Raw genomic sequence first — 17,537 nt, 5'->3', positions numbered from 1 at the left:
TGGCTAAGACGCTGAGCTTGTCGATCGAAAGGTTGGCAGTTCAGCGGTTCGAATCCCCCGTGCCGCGTAACGGTGGTGAGCTCCCGTGACTTGTCCCAGCTTCTGCCAACCTAGCAGTTCGAAAGCAAGTAAAAAAATGCAAGTAGAAAAATAGGGACCACCTTTGGTGGGAAGGTAACAGCGTTCCGTGCGCCTTTGGCGTTGAGTCATGCCGACCACATGACCACGGAGACGTCTTCGGACAGCGCTGGCTCTTTGGCTTTGAAACGGAGATGAGCACCGCCCCCTAGAGTCGGGAACGACTAGCACACATCTGTGAGGGGAACCTTTATCTTTAGGGTTACCTTCTTCAGCAGGAGGTTGGACTAGAAGACCTCTAAGGTCCCTTCCAACTCTTGTCATTCCATTGTTCGTAAAGAGCAAGCTATGTTTGATGTAGAAAATACCCAGTTTTGTATGAGCTTTGAGCTCTTCGTTAGCATGCTTCTTTGTTTAGAATGCTGCTTCAACGCTGTGATTGATGCGCCACAACTTATACTTCTGCAATATAATACACAATAAAAGCACAATAAAAAAAATCGGTAAACATGTCAATGCAGGACAGTGTTCACGGCACCGCATTTTACTAAGGGCAACCATATTCATCAATTTTATTTACGCATACAAATGCTTTACAGCCTACCTGACTTCCAATGGTGTCAGGTGTCTTGCAGTTAAAAAAAAAAATAAGAACAACAATAACATAATAATAAAAAAATAATAATCTAAGCAGCTTGAAGAGAGTCACCTAAACAAAATAACCATCTAATAAACGTACAACTGTTAACCTGTCTCAAAGTCTAGGAGAATACAGGTACTCCTCGACTTACAACAGCCCATTTAGTGACTGTTCAAAGTTACAACAGCACTGAAAAAAGTGACTTATGACCAGTTCTCACACTTAACGACTGTTGGAGCGATCCCCCTGGTCACGTGATTAAAGTTTAGTGTCTTGGCAATTGACTCACATTTATGATGGTTTTTCCACACTTATGACCGTCTCAGCATCCCCACGATCAAAATTTTTTGATGCTTGGCGACTGGCTCCTATTTATGACAATTGCTGATTCCCCTTTTGCGACCTTCTGACAAGCAAAATCACTGGGTGAACCGGATTCACTTAACAACCATAACTGCTCATAACTGCAGCGATTCACTTAACAACTGTGGCTAGAAAGGTCATAAAACAGGGCAAAGCTACACTTAAGGAGCGTCTCATTTAACAGCAGAAATTTATTGTGGTCGTAAGTCGAGGAGTTCCCTGTAGTCAGATCTTCAGCAGCTTCCATTCAAATTTCTGGAGAGATCTCATTCCATAGGGCAGGTGCCATGATGGAAAAAACTCCCAGAATTCCCCAGCCAGACAGCTATGATGAGTGGGGAATTCTGGGAGTTGAAGTCCTTCTTCTTGTGCCCTATCCATCATCAGACATTGGCGATCATGTTGGCGATCCAATTTTTATCAACGACCGCACGAAAAAAGTGTTGCTGAGTTTTGTCGATACCGGTCCCTTAGATTTTGAAGCCATGATGTTCTTCTTCTGCCTGGACCTCGTTGGCCTTCAATCTTTTGTGGGTGTCGCATCACGTGTCCAAAATGTTCTAACTTTCGCTTTTTGATGGCTTTGATGATTTGGCTTTCCCAGGCGTCTTATCACCTCCTCATTTCTGATTTTGTCAACCCAACTTATAGGTAACAGCCGCCTGTAAATCCACATTTCAAATGTTTCAAGGGGCTTTCTGTCAGAGACCAACTCTCCGCTCCCTAGAGCAGGATAGAAAAGATGTAGCATCTGACAAGCCTGATTTTCAATCTTAGGCTTATGTCGTGAAGTCCACAAGTCTTAAAAGTTGAAGCCCAGAAGTCTTAAAGCGTCCAGATTTGGAGACCCCTCCCTGGCCTCGAGGAAGGGATGTCCTCTTATGGCTATTCACAAGAACCCTTTCCGTCTCGCAGGTGATAAACGCAGCTCTCACCTTGGCTGCCAGGCCTCAGAGCAAAGTGGCCCAAGACAACATGGACGTCTTCAAAGACCAGTGGGAGAAGCAGGTGCGAGTCCTGACTGAGGCGGTCGATGACATCACTTCCGTGGACGATTTCCTTTCCGTCTCAGGTATTTCACGGAAAATATTAGTCACTCAATAAAGGTGCAGCTCAGAATAGCAGTCAGAACATTGAACTGCGCTTGGGAAGATCCCGGGTTCGAATCCATATCTGGCCCTAAAGCCCATGAGATAATTTTGGGCCACTCCCCAGAAGTGGGTTTCGAAAATTTTAGCAAGGAGTTCTCTGCCCAGTTGCTGGGTGGGCGTGGCCATGGTGGGCTTGGCCTAGTCGGCCTACTGCACCACAGTGGGGGAGGGAGCATTTTTGTTCTCCCCAGGCTCCGGAGGCTTTTCTCGAGCCTCCAGGAGGGCGAAAACGGCCTCCCCAGGCTCAGGTGTCCCTCTGGAGGCTGGAAATGGGCCCATTTCCGGCCTTCCCAAACTTCCGGTTTATCACTCTCCCCGAGCCTCCGTGTGCACCCTGCACTTACCTATATCCAAAATGGGCCGCGTGGGGGACTCTTGGGAGGGCCGGGACAGGGTGGGCAGGGACAGCCAGAAGTGGGATTTTGGGGTTCTTCGAACTGCACAGAATCTTAGCTAGAGGTTCTCCCAAACCCCTTCGAACCCGCAGCAGTCCACCCCTGCCACTCCCTATGTCTCAGTCCAACGTAGGATTACAGGTAGTCTGTACTTTGAAGGAAGACCGTTTATGAATAACCAAGACCCTGTTCTGTTACAGAAAATCACATTCTGGAAGACGTCAACAAATGTGTGATTGCGTTACAAGAGGGTGACGTCGACACCCTGGACAGGACCGCGGGGGCGATTCGAGGACGCGCCGCCAGGGTTATCCACATCATCAATGCTGAGATGGAAAACTACGAAGCCGGGGTTTACACCGAGAAAGTGTTAGAAGCGACGAAGCTGCTTTCCGAAACAGGTAAGCGTGGAGAGCAAATATTGTAAATTACGGTTCAAAATTTTCGGTTTATTTAATTTTTGTATTTTTATTTTCTATTAAATATATTTCTTAGTGCTTTATAAACATTGCGTTGTCAGGATATTTAATTTGCTGAACAATACAAATTACATTCTTAATCTCCACCCCCTTTTTTTCCAACCACTGGTAAAATAAATTCCACGTTTGAGAATATTCTACTCCTCTTTCTGCTTAATTTTAAATGTCCCTCTATTCATTTCTGCACAATCTAGTACCGTGATGGCAACTCACAGCACCGAAGAACCAAATCCTCTTGTGAATTAGGCTTTTTCTCCTTCTTCCTTTGAGACCCATCCAGGAGAGAAAGGCAATTCTCTCTAATAAAGTGACTTTTTCAGCCAGATAATCATGGAAGGGAGCATTCAGCTAAACCACACAAACAGAAGCTTCCGTCTCTCTCTTGCCTTAAAAAAAAGAAAAAAAAAAGATAATATAGTGCTTCGTAACCTATTTGTTCTATCATTCGGAAATTAATTATTTCCCTGCTAACGCTCACGTTGCTTCCGCTGGTGTGAATGCTGGCGGCATTCTTATTAACCAAATTGCAATACGTGTACATTTCTTGTATATGTATTATTAAATTTCCCATCAAGTTCAGCTAACCTTCACTTAAAACGTACTTGATGGGATGGTTAATCTGTTTCTAAAAAACGGTCCTACGTAAGTTATGTTAATAGTTTAAAAGAAAGTTAGTAATCCTACACGTCAGGGGTGGGATTCAAAAATTTTAGCAACCAGTTCTCTGCCCAGCTGCTAGGTGGGGGTTGCCATGGTGGGCATGGCCTACTCGGCCTCCTGCACCATGGTGGTGGTGGTGGTGGGGAGCTTTTTGCCCTCCCCAGGTTCCGGAGGCTTTCCTTGAGCCTCCAGGAGGGTGAAAACAGCCTCCCCCGGGCTCCGGAGGCCAGAAACGAGCCCGTTTCCAGACTTCCGGAACTTCCGGGAGCCCTGTTTTTCGCCTCTCAAAGCTTCCACACAGGCCCTGTACTTATCTGGCATCCAAAACGGGCCGCATGGAGGCTCTGGGGAGGGGTGGGGTGGGGTGGGGCAAGCCAGTCTTTGCAACTACCGGTTCGGTGAACCGGATGTAAAATTAGCATCCAGTTCACCCGAACCGGTCTGAACCAGCTGAATCCCAGCCTTGGACCTAGTGATTTGTCACAAGTGCAAAAGTCTAGAAAACCAGTCGCTCTCTTTTTATTGGTGGAACAAAGAGGACTTTTTCATAACCGAGACAGTTGTTAAGTGAGTTTTACCCCACTTTACGACCTTTCTTGCCACAGTTGTTCAGTGAATCACTGCGGCTGTTAAGTGAGTAACACGGTAATTAAGTGAATCAGGCTTCCCCACTGACTTTGCTTGGCGACTGACCCATATTTTTGACGGCCGCAGTGTCCCGGGGTCACATGATCCCTTTTTGCGACCTTCTGATAAGCAAAGTCAATGGGAAAGCCAGATTCACATAACAACCGGGTTACTAACTTAACAACTGCAGTGATTCAGTTAACAACCGTGGCGAGAAAACTCGTAAAATGGGGCAAAACTCACTTGACAACTGTCTCGGTTAGCAACAGAAATTTGGGGCTCAATTGCGGTCATAAGTGGAGGACTGCCTGTGCTTTTCTCTTTTGGTCCCATCCATGATTTGAATTGACCCTAATTAGACTTTACAAATGAATTGGATTTATTCCTGCTGACGCTTTGAATTGGAGCTTGAGAAATTCGCCCATCTATGTACTTCTTCAAACTTGTCTCCTGCGTTAATTTTATTGCTCCCCGTTCTTCCTGGCTGAATCCTACTGGTCTAATTGAACATTAGAGAAATTGTCCTCGGAGCTGTTCAACAGCAGAAACGAGAACTTAGTGGGTGGGTGACTGTCCCCTTTCCACCGGATGAGCTGAAGCAAATAAAAATTGACAGCTGTCAGAAATGCTTTGATTTGGATTTCAACACCAAGCCGGGCAATTCAACTCAATGATCTGAATTACGCCTTCTAGCTCTGTTTTAACGGGATGAGCGTAGAACACAGAATAATAGGGTTAGAGGTACCTTGGAGATCTTCTAGTCCAACCCCTTGCCCATGGCAGGAGATCCTATACCAGGGATGGTTAACCTTTTCAGCACTGAGTGCCGAAACTGGAGTGCGCACGTGCGTGCCGGAGCACCACAACCCAAAAGACAGTAACTGTCCGGTGCGCATGCGTGTAACGGAACCCGGAATAGCAGCTGCCTACAGCACACATGCCCACAGAGAAGACTCTGCATGCCACCTCTGGTGCGCATGCCAGAGATTCGCCATCATGGTCCTATACCCGTGATGACAAACCTATGGCACACGTGCCACAGGTGGCATGTGGAGCCATATCTGTGGGCACGCGATCATTGCCCCAGCTTAGCTCCAACGCAAATGTGTGCACTGGCCAGCTGATTTTCGGGCCTTCCGGGTCTACTGGAAGTTGGGAAACAGGCTGTTTCCGGCCTCCAGAGGGCCTCGTGGGGGGTGGGGAAGGCTGTTTTCATCCTCCCCAGGCTCCAAGAAAGCGTCTGGAGCCTCTGGAGGGTGAAAAATGGGCCTACCGGGCCCACTATGCCATCGTGTGCCAAAAGCGGGAGTGAGTGCGGGGGGGGGTTCACGTGTGCATGCACGCGGGGGGTGAGGCACATTGAATTATGGGTGTGGGCACACACACAGGTGACCCCCCCCCAAGTTCCCCCTGCTTTTGGCACGCGACAGCAAAAAGGTTAGCCATCCCTGTCCTATACCATTCTGGACTTTTGGGGGGCTTGATGGGATGGATAGATGTGATCATAGAAAGAATAACAGAGTAACAGAGCAGAATAGCAGAGTTGGAAGGGACTCTGGAGGTCCTCCAGTCCAACCTCCTACTAAGGAGACGACACTACGCAATTGTAGACAAATGACTGTCCAATCTCTTCTTGAAAACCTCCAGTGATGGAGCACCCACAACTTCTGGTGGCAAGCAGTTCCATAGCTTAATTGTACTCACTTTCAGGAAATTTCTCCTTAGTTCTAGGTTAAATCCTTCATTCATTAGTTTCCATCCATTGCTTCTTGTCCCGCCTTTTGGTGTTTTGGAAAATGGACTGACACACACACACCCTCTTCTTTTTGGCAGCCCCTCAAATATTGGAAAATTGCTATCATGTCACTCCTAGTCCTTCTTCTCACCACACTAGACAAACCCAATTCCTACAATCCTTCTTCATATGTTTTAGCCTTCGATCCCCTAGTCATCTTTGTTGCTCTTCTCTTCATTTATTTATTTTATTTATTTATTTGTCAAGCATAGATAAGATAACAGGTAAAAGTATAAACATAATTTGAATACATGAAAAGAGTAAAAGTAAAAAAGGAATATTAGGACAGGGACGGTAGGCACACTGGTGCGCTTATGCACGCTCCTTACAGACCTCTTAGGAATGGGGTGAGGTCAACGGGAGACAGTCTAAGGTTAAAGTTTTGGGGGTTTGGGAAAGAAACCAGAGTCAGGTAGTAGATTCCAGGCATTGACCACTCTGTTGTTGAAGTTGTATTTCCTGCAATCAGGTTTGGAGTGATTTACCTTGAATTTGTATTTATTGTGTGCTCGTGTGTTGTTGTGGTTGAAGCTGAAGTAGTCATTGACACGTAGGTCATTGTGGCAGATAATTTTATGTTCTACGCTTAGGTCAGACCGAAGTCGGCGTAGTTCTAAGTTGTCTAAGTCCAAAATTTGAAGTCTGGTGGCATCAGGTATTTTATTGCGGTTAGAGGAATGGAGGACTCTTCTCGTAAAATATCTCTGGACTCTCTCGATTGTATTTATGTCCGATATGCAGTGTGGGTTCCTCACTCTTTCTAGAGTCTCCACATCTTTTTTTCTATCATGGTAACCAAAATTGGATGCAGTATTTCAAGGCATTATAAAATGGTACTAACACTTCATGTGATCTCGATTCTATTCCTCTGTTTATACAGCCACATAAATTTGCGTTGGTTTTATTTTAAATTGAATGAATATCGCCTCCCCTAATCCTGGATATTTCCTTTTTTTCCCTGTGTTCTCTTACTTTTGCTGCTAACTGTTCACTGCCAAAGCTTTGGGGGGGAATTCAGCCAAATACATTTTCCTGACATTATCTTGGCCTCAACAGGCTGGGTCCCCTCACCGTTTCCACCTGTCCTACCAGGATCTCATTTGTCTTTCGAATATAGACCAGATGTTCTCTCTTGTCCTGTGCTACGGTCTGTCATCCAGATGCTGATTCCCTCAGCATCTCAGTATGTCGGGCCCATCTGCCATTCCAAGTTCGAACGCTCAGATGCTCTGCTCCAGATATTTTGAGCAACTTGCCAGATGTCAGGCTACAAACCCAGCATGGCGATGAATCGCCTTCTTTCGGAAACACAGCCCAATGTCATCAGAAACTTGACGGAAGCTGAAATCATCTCGCTGGCTTGTTTCCAGCGAAGAGACCGAAGCCCACAAAGTACAGGTTGACCACAGAGCTCACCAAATCCAGCAGGATAATATTTCCAACTCTTAGTCAACTTCTCTAGGTTCAAGATCAGAGTTTTTTTCTCTTTCACCTCCACTTTTAGCCAAACGAATGACAGCAATTGTGAATCTTTGTTTTGAAGTGACCAAGCATCTACGAAGACAATATCTTGATATATGCCTTCCTGGATTCAAAATTTTCTCAAAATCAGACTTTCTGACCCACCTTTATCAGTCTGTTGCCATGTTCACTGTTGATCAAATACCGCTGATAGACCTTGAGTGAGAAATCAATCCACTTAGAACAGAGCTGGAAGGGGCCTTGGAGGTCTTCTAGTCCAGCCCTCTGCTTAAGCAAAAGAACCTACTGTCAGGTTTCGATGTCATCTCAAATAAATTGCACTCCCAAGCAATTAATCTTTGCTGAAATATTCCATTTATTGAGTACGACAGATCTGGCCCCGACTTTGTCGTAGCCGATACTAACCCTCTGACTCCCAAACCCTTCCCTTTCCGTTCCCCAATTCTCATCTTCTCATTGACCATCTTCCAAGTCAGTCTCCCCAGCTTCTGACCTCAACCCACAGGAATGTCCCCCCTCCCATCCCATCTCCTAGGGGATATTATCTACAGAGAAAATAAGTAGGTGAAAAGTCAAGCCTCGTCTCCTCCTTTTTATGGTAGCATCAGAATGTTGACACCTACACCATTTCAGACAAGTGACTGTCTAGACTCTAGACTCTTCTTGAAAACTTCTATTGGTGGAGCGCCCACGATTTCTAGAGGCAAGCTGTTCCACTGGTTAATTGTCCTCACTGTTAGGAAGTGAGAACAATCCACCAATGGAACAGAAGTTGCCTCCAGAAGTTGTGGGAGCTTCATCACTGGAGGCTTTCAAGGGGAGATTGGACTGCCATTTGTTGGGGATGCTGTAGGGCTGTGATGGCCATGCGTGCCACAGGTGTCACGCAGAGCCCTCTCTGTGGGCACGCGCGCCGTTGCCCCAGCTCAGCCAGCTGGTCATTGGGTTTCCAAGGCGCGCACACCGGCCAGCTGGTTGCCAGGTTTCCAAGGCGCACATGCACGCCTGCCAGCTGGTCGTTGGGTTTCCAATGCTTTCCGGTTTGGGCACTCTGTGCCTAAAAGGTTCACCATCATTGGTGTAGGGTTTCCTGCTTGGGCAGGGGGTTGGACTAGATGACCTACAAGGTCCCTCCCAACTCTGTTAAGCTATGTAATCCTCTGTAATTCCAGGTCGCTTCTCTATTTCCAAAGCTTGCGGTTTGTAAACGGTGGCCAAAAAAAAAAAAAAAGGTTGTAAAATGAGGCAAAGCTCACTTAACAGATGTCTCGCTTGACCACAGAAATGTTGGCCTCAATTTTGGTCGTAAATGGAGGACTGCCCCTACAAGGCTCTCCCGGTACAGATACGGTAGATGTGACTTTTGATTTGGACGCTGCTAGATATTTCAGCGCCTCAAGGATCCCTGTTGTCAGACAGTTCATGTTCCATGTTCCAAATCGAAATGGTGAACAAATGGAGAATGTAAGGTCTGTTTATGTGTGGAGGCGAGAGCGAGAGAGCTGATGGAATCATCAATTCAAGTGGGAGTTTATTTCAAACTCTTACACTTTTGTCTGAAGTTTGGGACAATGGAAACCTAATTAAATTCTTTAAATATAACGCGGTATAAGAAACATTTCAGTGATGTTTGAAAGGCTAAACAGCACTCTTCAAGTCCCTTGACAATTTTTGAAAGGCTAAACAACATGGCTGAACTTCGCTGAAGTTTCCGTGAGGGAACTAAAATTATGGGAGTTTTTACCTGAAAGAATTGGCTGTAGATATAGAATTAAATATGTCAGGTAGTCCTCAACGAATGGCCACAATGGGAACCAGGATCTCTGTTGCTAAGCAAGGAAGACGTTAAGTGAGACATGCCCTACTTTATGACTTTTTTGTTACAGTTGTTATGCAAATTGGGTTTTTTTAAGTGTTGTGTTTTTTTTTTACAAACATATGAAATCAATGCGTGAACAGTGTGGCACCTGATTGTCGTACATTCTAATGCAAATAAAACTAGTAAAATTAATCATAGTTATTACATTCAATCAACTTATATATTCCTAATAATGATACACAATTATAATAAGATGCAATCTGTCATGATTCAATTATTCCATGTTTTTTCATATTGTTACTTTTATTTTATTATGTAACAGTGTCTACACTAACTTTCTAACTTTTAATCATGTCACCCTTTATTAAAAGACGTTTTCTTTTTATTCTACCGAACTTCTAATCGTGTCACCTACCTAAAAAAAAAGACAAGCAAAAAAGAGAGAGAGAGAAAAGGAAAAGCAAATCAGACCAACAACAAAGAAGAGAAATCATCTATCCATCATCTCTTGCCCGCTTCAATACTTTAGTTGTAATGCTTTTTTTTTTATTTACCTCCCACATTCCTCTCTGGGATCTTTAAATTGTTATGCAAATTGTTGTTAATCATGCTTGTTGTCATTAAGCAAATCCGGCTTCTCTCGTTGACTTAGCAAATAGTGATCACATGACCCTGGGATGCTGCAATTGTCTTAAATATATTTACTTTTTTTTAAAAGAAAGCACCTGTGAAGGGATCTAGTACTACTAAGAAGAGAATATGTATACCTCGGGGTTGAATGGTGGGGGTCCTTGGAACTCTCTGAGCTTGATTGCTTTCATGACCCAAATAGGTAACATCATCAGTGCTGGAAGGGAGTGGAGTTTGCTCTGGGTTTATATCCTTGCACTTCATATGTAGATCAGGGGTGGGTTCTAAATTTTTTTACTACTGGTTCTGTGGGCGTGGCTTATTTTGTGGGTGTGGTTTGGAGGTCATGTGACTAGGTGGGCGTGGCTAGCTGGTCACAGTCATTTCTGGAAGGTCCTCGCACTTACGACCAGTCCTCGCACTTACAACCCAACTCATTTGTTTGCTTTTAACACTGATCAGCTGTAGGGCGGCCCTTTGAAGCCCCGCGGCAAGAGTTTAAACAGTTTTTTTCTCTCTAGTCATTAGCTGGGACTCAGGAGGCAGCGATAGATTAGGGGTGGGACCAAATAAAAGGTAAGAATAAGGTGAGGGGGTGGGGGGGGTGGGAGGGCGGGGGGGGAGAACCGGTTCGGTGACGTCATATCGTCACTGCTACCGGCTCGGCCGAACCGGACCGAACCGGGAGGAACCCACCACTGATGTAGATGCCAAAGCCCAAACCCTTCTAGCATTGATGTTATTAGCTAGTTAGATAAACCTCTGCAAGAAAACAACCAAGTTCTCTTCCTCTCCCTCCTCCTCCTCTCCACTCTACAAACCCAGCTCCCTTTTAGCATTAATGATGTTGTCGAGACGGGTAATCAAATTTCTTCAATAAAACAACCAAGATCAGAGAGCACCCAGGATCAGGGATCGGCTTCAAAAATTTTAGCAAGGGGTTCTTTGCCTGGTTGCTGGGTGAGCGTGGCCATGGTAGGTGTGGCCTAATCGGCTTCATGCACCATGGGGAGGCGATTTTGCCCTCCCCGTGCTCTGGAGGCTTTCCTTGAGCCTCTGGAAGGGCAAAAACGGCCTCCCCGGGATCTGGAGGCCCTCTGGTGGCTGGAAATGGGCCCGTTACTGGCCTTCCCGAACTTCCGGTAGGCCTGTTTTTTGCCCTCCCCCAGCCTCCACGCGCGTCCTGTACTTAAAGGTAAAGGTTCCCCTCACACATATGTGCTAGTCGTTTCCGACTCTAGGGGGCGGTGCTCATCTCCGTTTCAAAGCCGAAGAGCCAACGCTGTCCGAAGATGTCTCCGTGGTCATGTGACCAGCATAACTAAACACCAAAGGCGCACAGAACGCTGTTACCTTCCCACTAAAAGGTGGTCCCTATTTTTCTACTGGCATTTTTTGACGTGCTTTCAAACTGCTAGGTTGGCAGAAGCTGCGACAAGTAACGGGAGCTCACTTCGTTACGCGGCACTGGGGATTCGAACCGCTGAACTGCCAAACCTTCTGATCGACAAGCTCAGCATCTTAGCCACTGAGCCACCTGCATCCAAAACAGGCCAGGTGGGGACTCCTGGGAGGGGAAGGGAGGGGCGGGGTGGGTGGGGCCAGCCAGGAGTGGGATTTGGGGGTTCTCCAAACTGCACAGAATTTTAGCTAGAGGTTCTCCCGAACCCCTGCGAACCCGCGGCAGCCCTCCTCTGTCCAGGACCGTACAGGAATCCTGTATAAGCCTGAAGACTCGATCTTTTGGTTGCATTGGGATGTTGTTGTTCCTGATGGCCATAGTTCATTCTTGTCTTATCACCTCTGGTATTGTAATTCTGTTATTCTGATATGCTGCTTTATTATTTTAAATCTTCCTACCCTTCGGAGGGAATATAAACTGATCAGCAGCATGTAGGTTTAGAATGGCACAGAAGCTAAACTAAAATAAAATAAAAATGTATAATATAATAATAAAATAAAATAAAATATAAAATGTATAATATAATAATAAAATAAATGTAAAATATAAAATAAAATAAAATAATAATAAAATATAAAATATAAAATAAAATAATAAAATAAAATAATAAAATATAAAATAATAAAATAAAATAATAAAATATAAAATAAAATATATTTTTTAAAAAAACAATAAACAAGTGAGCAAGCAAGCCAACTGAGGTTGGGGGGCATCCAAAAAATCCTTCCTGCAATTCCATTAAGATCTTCCTTCTAAAAGGCAAGTATTTGTACGCAAGTACTTAAGCACCCGTATGGATTTAGTGTTAAGTTAAAATTAGCAGTTCTGAATGTACCCAAGAAGACTAGCATTAATGCAATTTGTTGGCCAATTTGCTTTTTAGAAAACTAATTTGCAAGGATTAAAAAAAAAAAAAAGAAGCAGTGGAAGCATAAATAAAGCGTATCTACAGTGAGTTACCCAGGCATCCTTATTACCTTCTCTCATAAAATTTGCATTATAATAAGGTGATAAAGGCTTCCTGATAAATATCAACCTCTTATTCATTTGAGTTTGCTGTTTTTTAAGTTAAAAAGCCCCCATGTAGATGTCCACTCCCAAGCTCTTCCAAAACATAAACCATCCTTTTGCAAGATTATAATGGAACGCTTGGAATACAGTACGCATAAAATTTGTGTGGTTGTGTTATTTCCTTCCTGGCCTGCTCTTTGTTTTAAAGGAAGATCTTTAAAAGTACGACAGTGGAAAAAAAAGATAACAGCCTTAAATCAAGGCAGTGTTTTTGCGGTGTTCTTTGCATCACAGTGTAGGAAGAAATATCCCTCTAGGTTCAGCTCCAAGTGGGGAAAAAGACACTGGAAACATGGAGACTGCTTGGAAAGATGGTTTAATGGTGGACAGGATCACATGGCTTGAGTTCCTGATCAGAAAAAAGGGGACGAGATACAGCGAGTCCCCGGGTTTTATGCTCTCTCTGGCTTTGAATTTCCTGGGGCCCCGAAAGAGTAACCTGATTGGTTGTCAGACTCCCAGGGGGTGGGGGGGTCTTAGCTAGCCTTGCTGGTTGATGTAATCTTCCCAGGTGCCATGTGGGGAGTTTCTGTCCCTATTGTGTTGCAGACGGATCCTATTGTGTTGTGATGGTCCATTGACAAAGGTTGAGTTTTTGCCTCTGGCCCATTAACAAAGGGGGAGGGGCAGAAGGTGGGAGTTGCTTTAAAACATGCTTCTCCATTTCTCATCCAGGGAAACGTAATATTCTGCCTTTTTAATATTTCCCAAAATATTTCATTCCTCTAGGAAAGGGGAGGGTGCTAACTTCCTACAACAGTAACAAAGAGGAAGCAGAGATAAAGAGGTTGTAAAAATATAGAATCATAGGGCATGAAGGGAACCCTGGAGGTCATTTAGTCCAACCTCCTGACCAAGGTAGGATTCTTTATTCTATCCCAGACAAATGGCTGTCCAATTTTTTTTTTTTTAAACCTCCAGTGCTGGAGTACCCAGAACTCCAGGAGGCAAGTTAGAATAGAATAACAGAGTTGGAAGGGACCTTGGAGGTCTTCTAGTCCAACCCCCTGCTAAGCCAGGACCACTGCCTACACCACTTCAGACAAATGGTTATTTAATCTCTTCTTAAAAACTCCCAGTGTTGCAGCATTCGCAACTTCTGGGGGCAAGTTGTTCCACTGATTCATTGTTCTAATTGTCAAGTTATTCCAATGATTAATAATTCCTATTGCCAGGAAATTCCTCCTTAAAGGTTGAATCTCCCTCTGATGAGCTTCTCTCCATTGCTTCTTGTCCTTCCCTCAGGTGCTTTGGAAAATAGGTTGACCCCCTCTTCTGTGAGAGGGACCTTGGAGTCCTAATGGCGGTATCCGGGGTCATGGGATCTCCTTTTGCGACTTTCACGAGCACAATCAATATGGAAACCAGTTTTGTTTCACAACCGTGTTACTAACTTAACCACGGTGGCAACACAAGTCGTAAAATGGGGCCAAACTCACTTAAGCCACGACGGCGCGGTGGTTAGAATGCAGTACTGCAGGCTAATTTCTGATGACTGCCGACTGCCTGCAGTTCGATCCCGACCGGCTCAAGGTTGACTCAGCCTTCCATCCTTCTGAGTAAAATGGTAAAATGAGGACCCAAATTGTTGGGGGCAATATTCTGACTCTGTAAACCGCTTAGAGAGGGCTGTAAAGCACTGTGAAGCCGTATATAAGTCTAAGTGCTATTGCTATTCCCTCCTTCCTTCCTTCCTTCCTTCCTTCCTTCCTTCCTTCCTTCCTTCCTTCCTCTCTTAATTCCCTTTCTCATTCTCCTTCCTGGTGGCGCAGTGGTTAGAATGCAATATTGCAGGTTAAGCCTGCCCACTGCCAGCAGTTCAATCCTGACCGGCTCAAGGTTGACTCAGCCTTCCATCCTTCCGAGGTCGGGAAAATGAGAAAATCCAGATTGTTGGGGGGCAAAATGCTGACTCTGTAAACCGCTTAGAGAGGGCTGGAAAGCACTATGAAGCGGTATATAAATCTAAGGACTATTGCTATTGCTTAACAACCATCTTGGTTAGAAATTTTGGACTCAGTTGTGGTTGTAAATAGAGGAACACCTGCATGGTTATAAATACGTCATGCATACAACCTACCTGTATGTCCTTCACAGAGTTCATGTCCACAAATACTTAATGTTGCTGCCATCTGATTCACCATTGGACCTCTTGGCCGCTACCACACTAGATTAAAATCAGTAATAATGCTTGGACCCATGCAGGGGTGGGCTTCAAAAATTTTAGCAAGGGGTTCTCTGCCCGGTTGCTGGGTGGGCGTGGTCATGGTGGGCGTGGCCTAGTCAGCCTCCTGCACCATGGGGCTTTTTGCCCTCCCCGGGCTCCAGAGACGTTCCTTGAGCCTCCAGGAGGGCAAAAATGGCCTCCCCAGGCTCTGGAGGCCCTCTAGGGGCCAGAAAAGGGCCCATTTCCAGCCTTCCCGAACTTCCGGTAGGCCCGTTTTCACCCTCCCCGAGCCTCCGTGCATGCCTGCACTTACTTGCATCCAAAACGGGCCATGTGGGGACTCCTGAGAGGGGCGGGGCAGGGTGGGCGGGACAGGGACAGCCAGGAGTTGGATTTGGGGGTTCTCCGAACTGCACAGAATCTTAGCTAGAGGTTCTCCCAAACCCCTGCTGCATCCATGTCAACTGTGGGTCCATCTGCTTAAAGAACACAGAAGGCCTGGCCTACCCCAATCCATTTCTGTAGGCACCTCTGAAATTCAGTAGTGGGCTGGAAGTTAAATTGTGAGCTTCTGCTGTCAGTTTTAATTGGAGTTTGTTTGTTTTTTTTTCCCTTCCATTTCCTCCGGGCCTCCTCCAAACAGGAAGTGTCCTTCTTCCCCCGTAAATAAAATTACATGAAAGAAAGCCGTGCCAGTAAACATCATTTTTCCCTTCTTCCGAAGCAGCTCCAAGTTTACCTTTCTTGACATTATATATATCGCCTGCATTTTCCATCTCATTTTCAGAGAAGGGAATCGCTGCTGGGTTTTTTTTTACAAAAAAGTTATGTTCCTATCTACTCCCACTCTGCTCTTCGGAGTAAATGTGGAAATGTGAAATGTAAAACATAAAGAAGTGTAAACTCGGCCTAATAGTTAGTCTATTAGTCTGCTGAGCCTGGATAGCTCAGCAGATTAATGCATTGTAATTTAACTCCAGCTGTCTGTAATTAGTAAGTTTGAATCTTGCCAGGCTCAAGGTTGACTCAGCCTTCCATCCTTTCTAAGGTAGGTGAAATGAGGACCCGGATTGTGGGGGCAATAAGCTGACTTTGTATAAATATACAAAAGGATGAAGGCTATTGCTTAGCGCATTGTAAGCCGCCCTGAGTCTCCAGAGAAGGGCGGCATATAAATCAAATTTATATATACATACATACATACATACATACATACATACATACATACATACATATATATATATGCATATTCTTTCTAGCCAGGTTTTACCTACGTAAACTTAGTTGTTCTACAGCCCTAGGTTCTGTGAAATCTCATTCTCAACCTACAACCTAGGGCTGTAGAACAACTAAGTTTACGTAGGTAAAACCTGGCTAGAAAGAATATGCACATAAAAGCCTACGAAAAAGAATATATATATATATATATATATATATATATATATATATATATATATATATATATTCATTCCAAGCCGATAGATCAAGATGCATAGCTACGCATAAAACTATATACACTCAGATGAACTCGCATTTGTATAATTTACAATATTTGCTTGCTCTAATATTCGCTCAGTGGGTTGAGTAAAGCACGTTCAATCCGTCAGTGGAAATAGAAATATATGTCAAGTGGCTTGGATTACATAGAGATTAGATTGAAGCGCCAGACTGACGAGAGTTTATTCTGGAAAATGACTAGATCTTTAATCAGAAAGAGTCGTCTCCAAATTGTGAGGAAAATAAATTTTACAGGAGTATACCAGCATTGTTATAGGGGTTGTCCTCGATTTACGACCGCAATTGAGCCCAACATTACTGTGGTTAAAGGAGACATTTGTTAAGTGACTTTTCCCCCCATTTTACGGCCTTTCTTGCTTCAGTTGTTAAGTGAGTCGCTGCAGTTGATCAATTACTAATTTGGTTGTTAAGTGAATCCGGCTTTCCCCTTGACTTTGCTGGTGAGAAGGTCGCAAAAGAGGATTACGGAACACAGCAACGGTCATAAGTACGAACCAGTTGCCAAGCACCTAAATTTGGATCTTATGATATATGGGGATGGAAAAACGGTCATAAGTCTTTTATTTTCAGTGTCGTTGTAACTTCGAACGGTCACTAAGCAAACTGTTGGAAATCTAGGGCTACCTATAGATATAATCTGCACCATCACTAAGTCATCTCCAACTACAGGAACCCCATCGATTTTGATCAAGAGCCTTTCCTCCTGATACTCAGGTGATAAAAAACCAAATGCACAGGTGTAGGGTAGTTGATACCTGTCTCAACAGCAGTAACAACAGTGAGAGAGATCTAGTGGATCACCACTTAAATATGAGCCAGAAGTGTGCTACAACTGCCACAAAAGCCAGTGCAATCCTAGGTTGCATCGACAGAAGGATAGCATCAAGAAAAGTGATAATATCAACTTACACTGTGCTGGAGAGGCCACACTTGCAATATTGCATCCAGTTCTGGTCATCACGATACCAAAAATAAAATAAAATGTTGAGGCCCCCTAGAAAAAGTGCAGAGAAGAGCAACGAAGATGAATCTGGAGGCTAAACCATATGATGAGCTATGTATGTTCCAGTGGTAGGATTCACATTATGTTGCTACCGGTTCACCTCGCGCGCCTGCCTTCCACGCATGTGCCCGGCCTCAAAAATATGCCTAAAGAGGATGGCATATAGCCAGGGCAGGTGGGCAGGCCCACCCACAATT

The 17,537-nt window shown here is 44.6% G+C and overlaps 1 protein-coding gene across 1 annotated transcript in view; it reads left to right on the top strand.

Moving 5' to 3' along the window:
- Window positions 1–17,537, top strand: part of CTNNA2 (catenin alpha 2) — a 613,234-nt gene that overhangs the window by 499,462 nt on the left and 96,235 nt on the right. Inside the window, exons 11-12 of the mRNA XM_070948152.1 lie at window positions 1,997–2,153; window positions 2,828–3,028. Coding sequence (XP_070804253.1) covers window positions 1,997–2,153; window positions 2,828–3,028 — 358 coding nt within the window. The remainder of the gene's footprint in view (window positions 1–1,996; window positions 2,154–2,827; window positions 3,029–17,537) is intronic.

This window comes from Pituophis catenifer, unplaced genomic scaffold (assembly GCF_029215685.1).
Source record: "Pituophis catenifer annectens isolate HBS135680 unplaced genomic scaffold, rPitCat1.0.hap2 SCAF_8, whole genome shotgun sequence".
NCBI lineage: Eukaryota > Metazoa > Chordata > Lepidosauria > Squamata > Colubridae > Pituophis > Pituophis catenifer.
The sequence above is the reverse complement of the archived record's forward strand: the minus strand, read 5'-3'. Positions and strand labels throughout refer to the sequence as shown.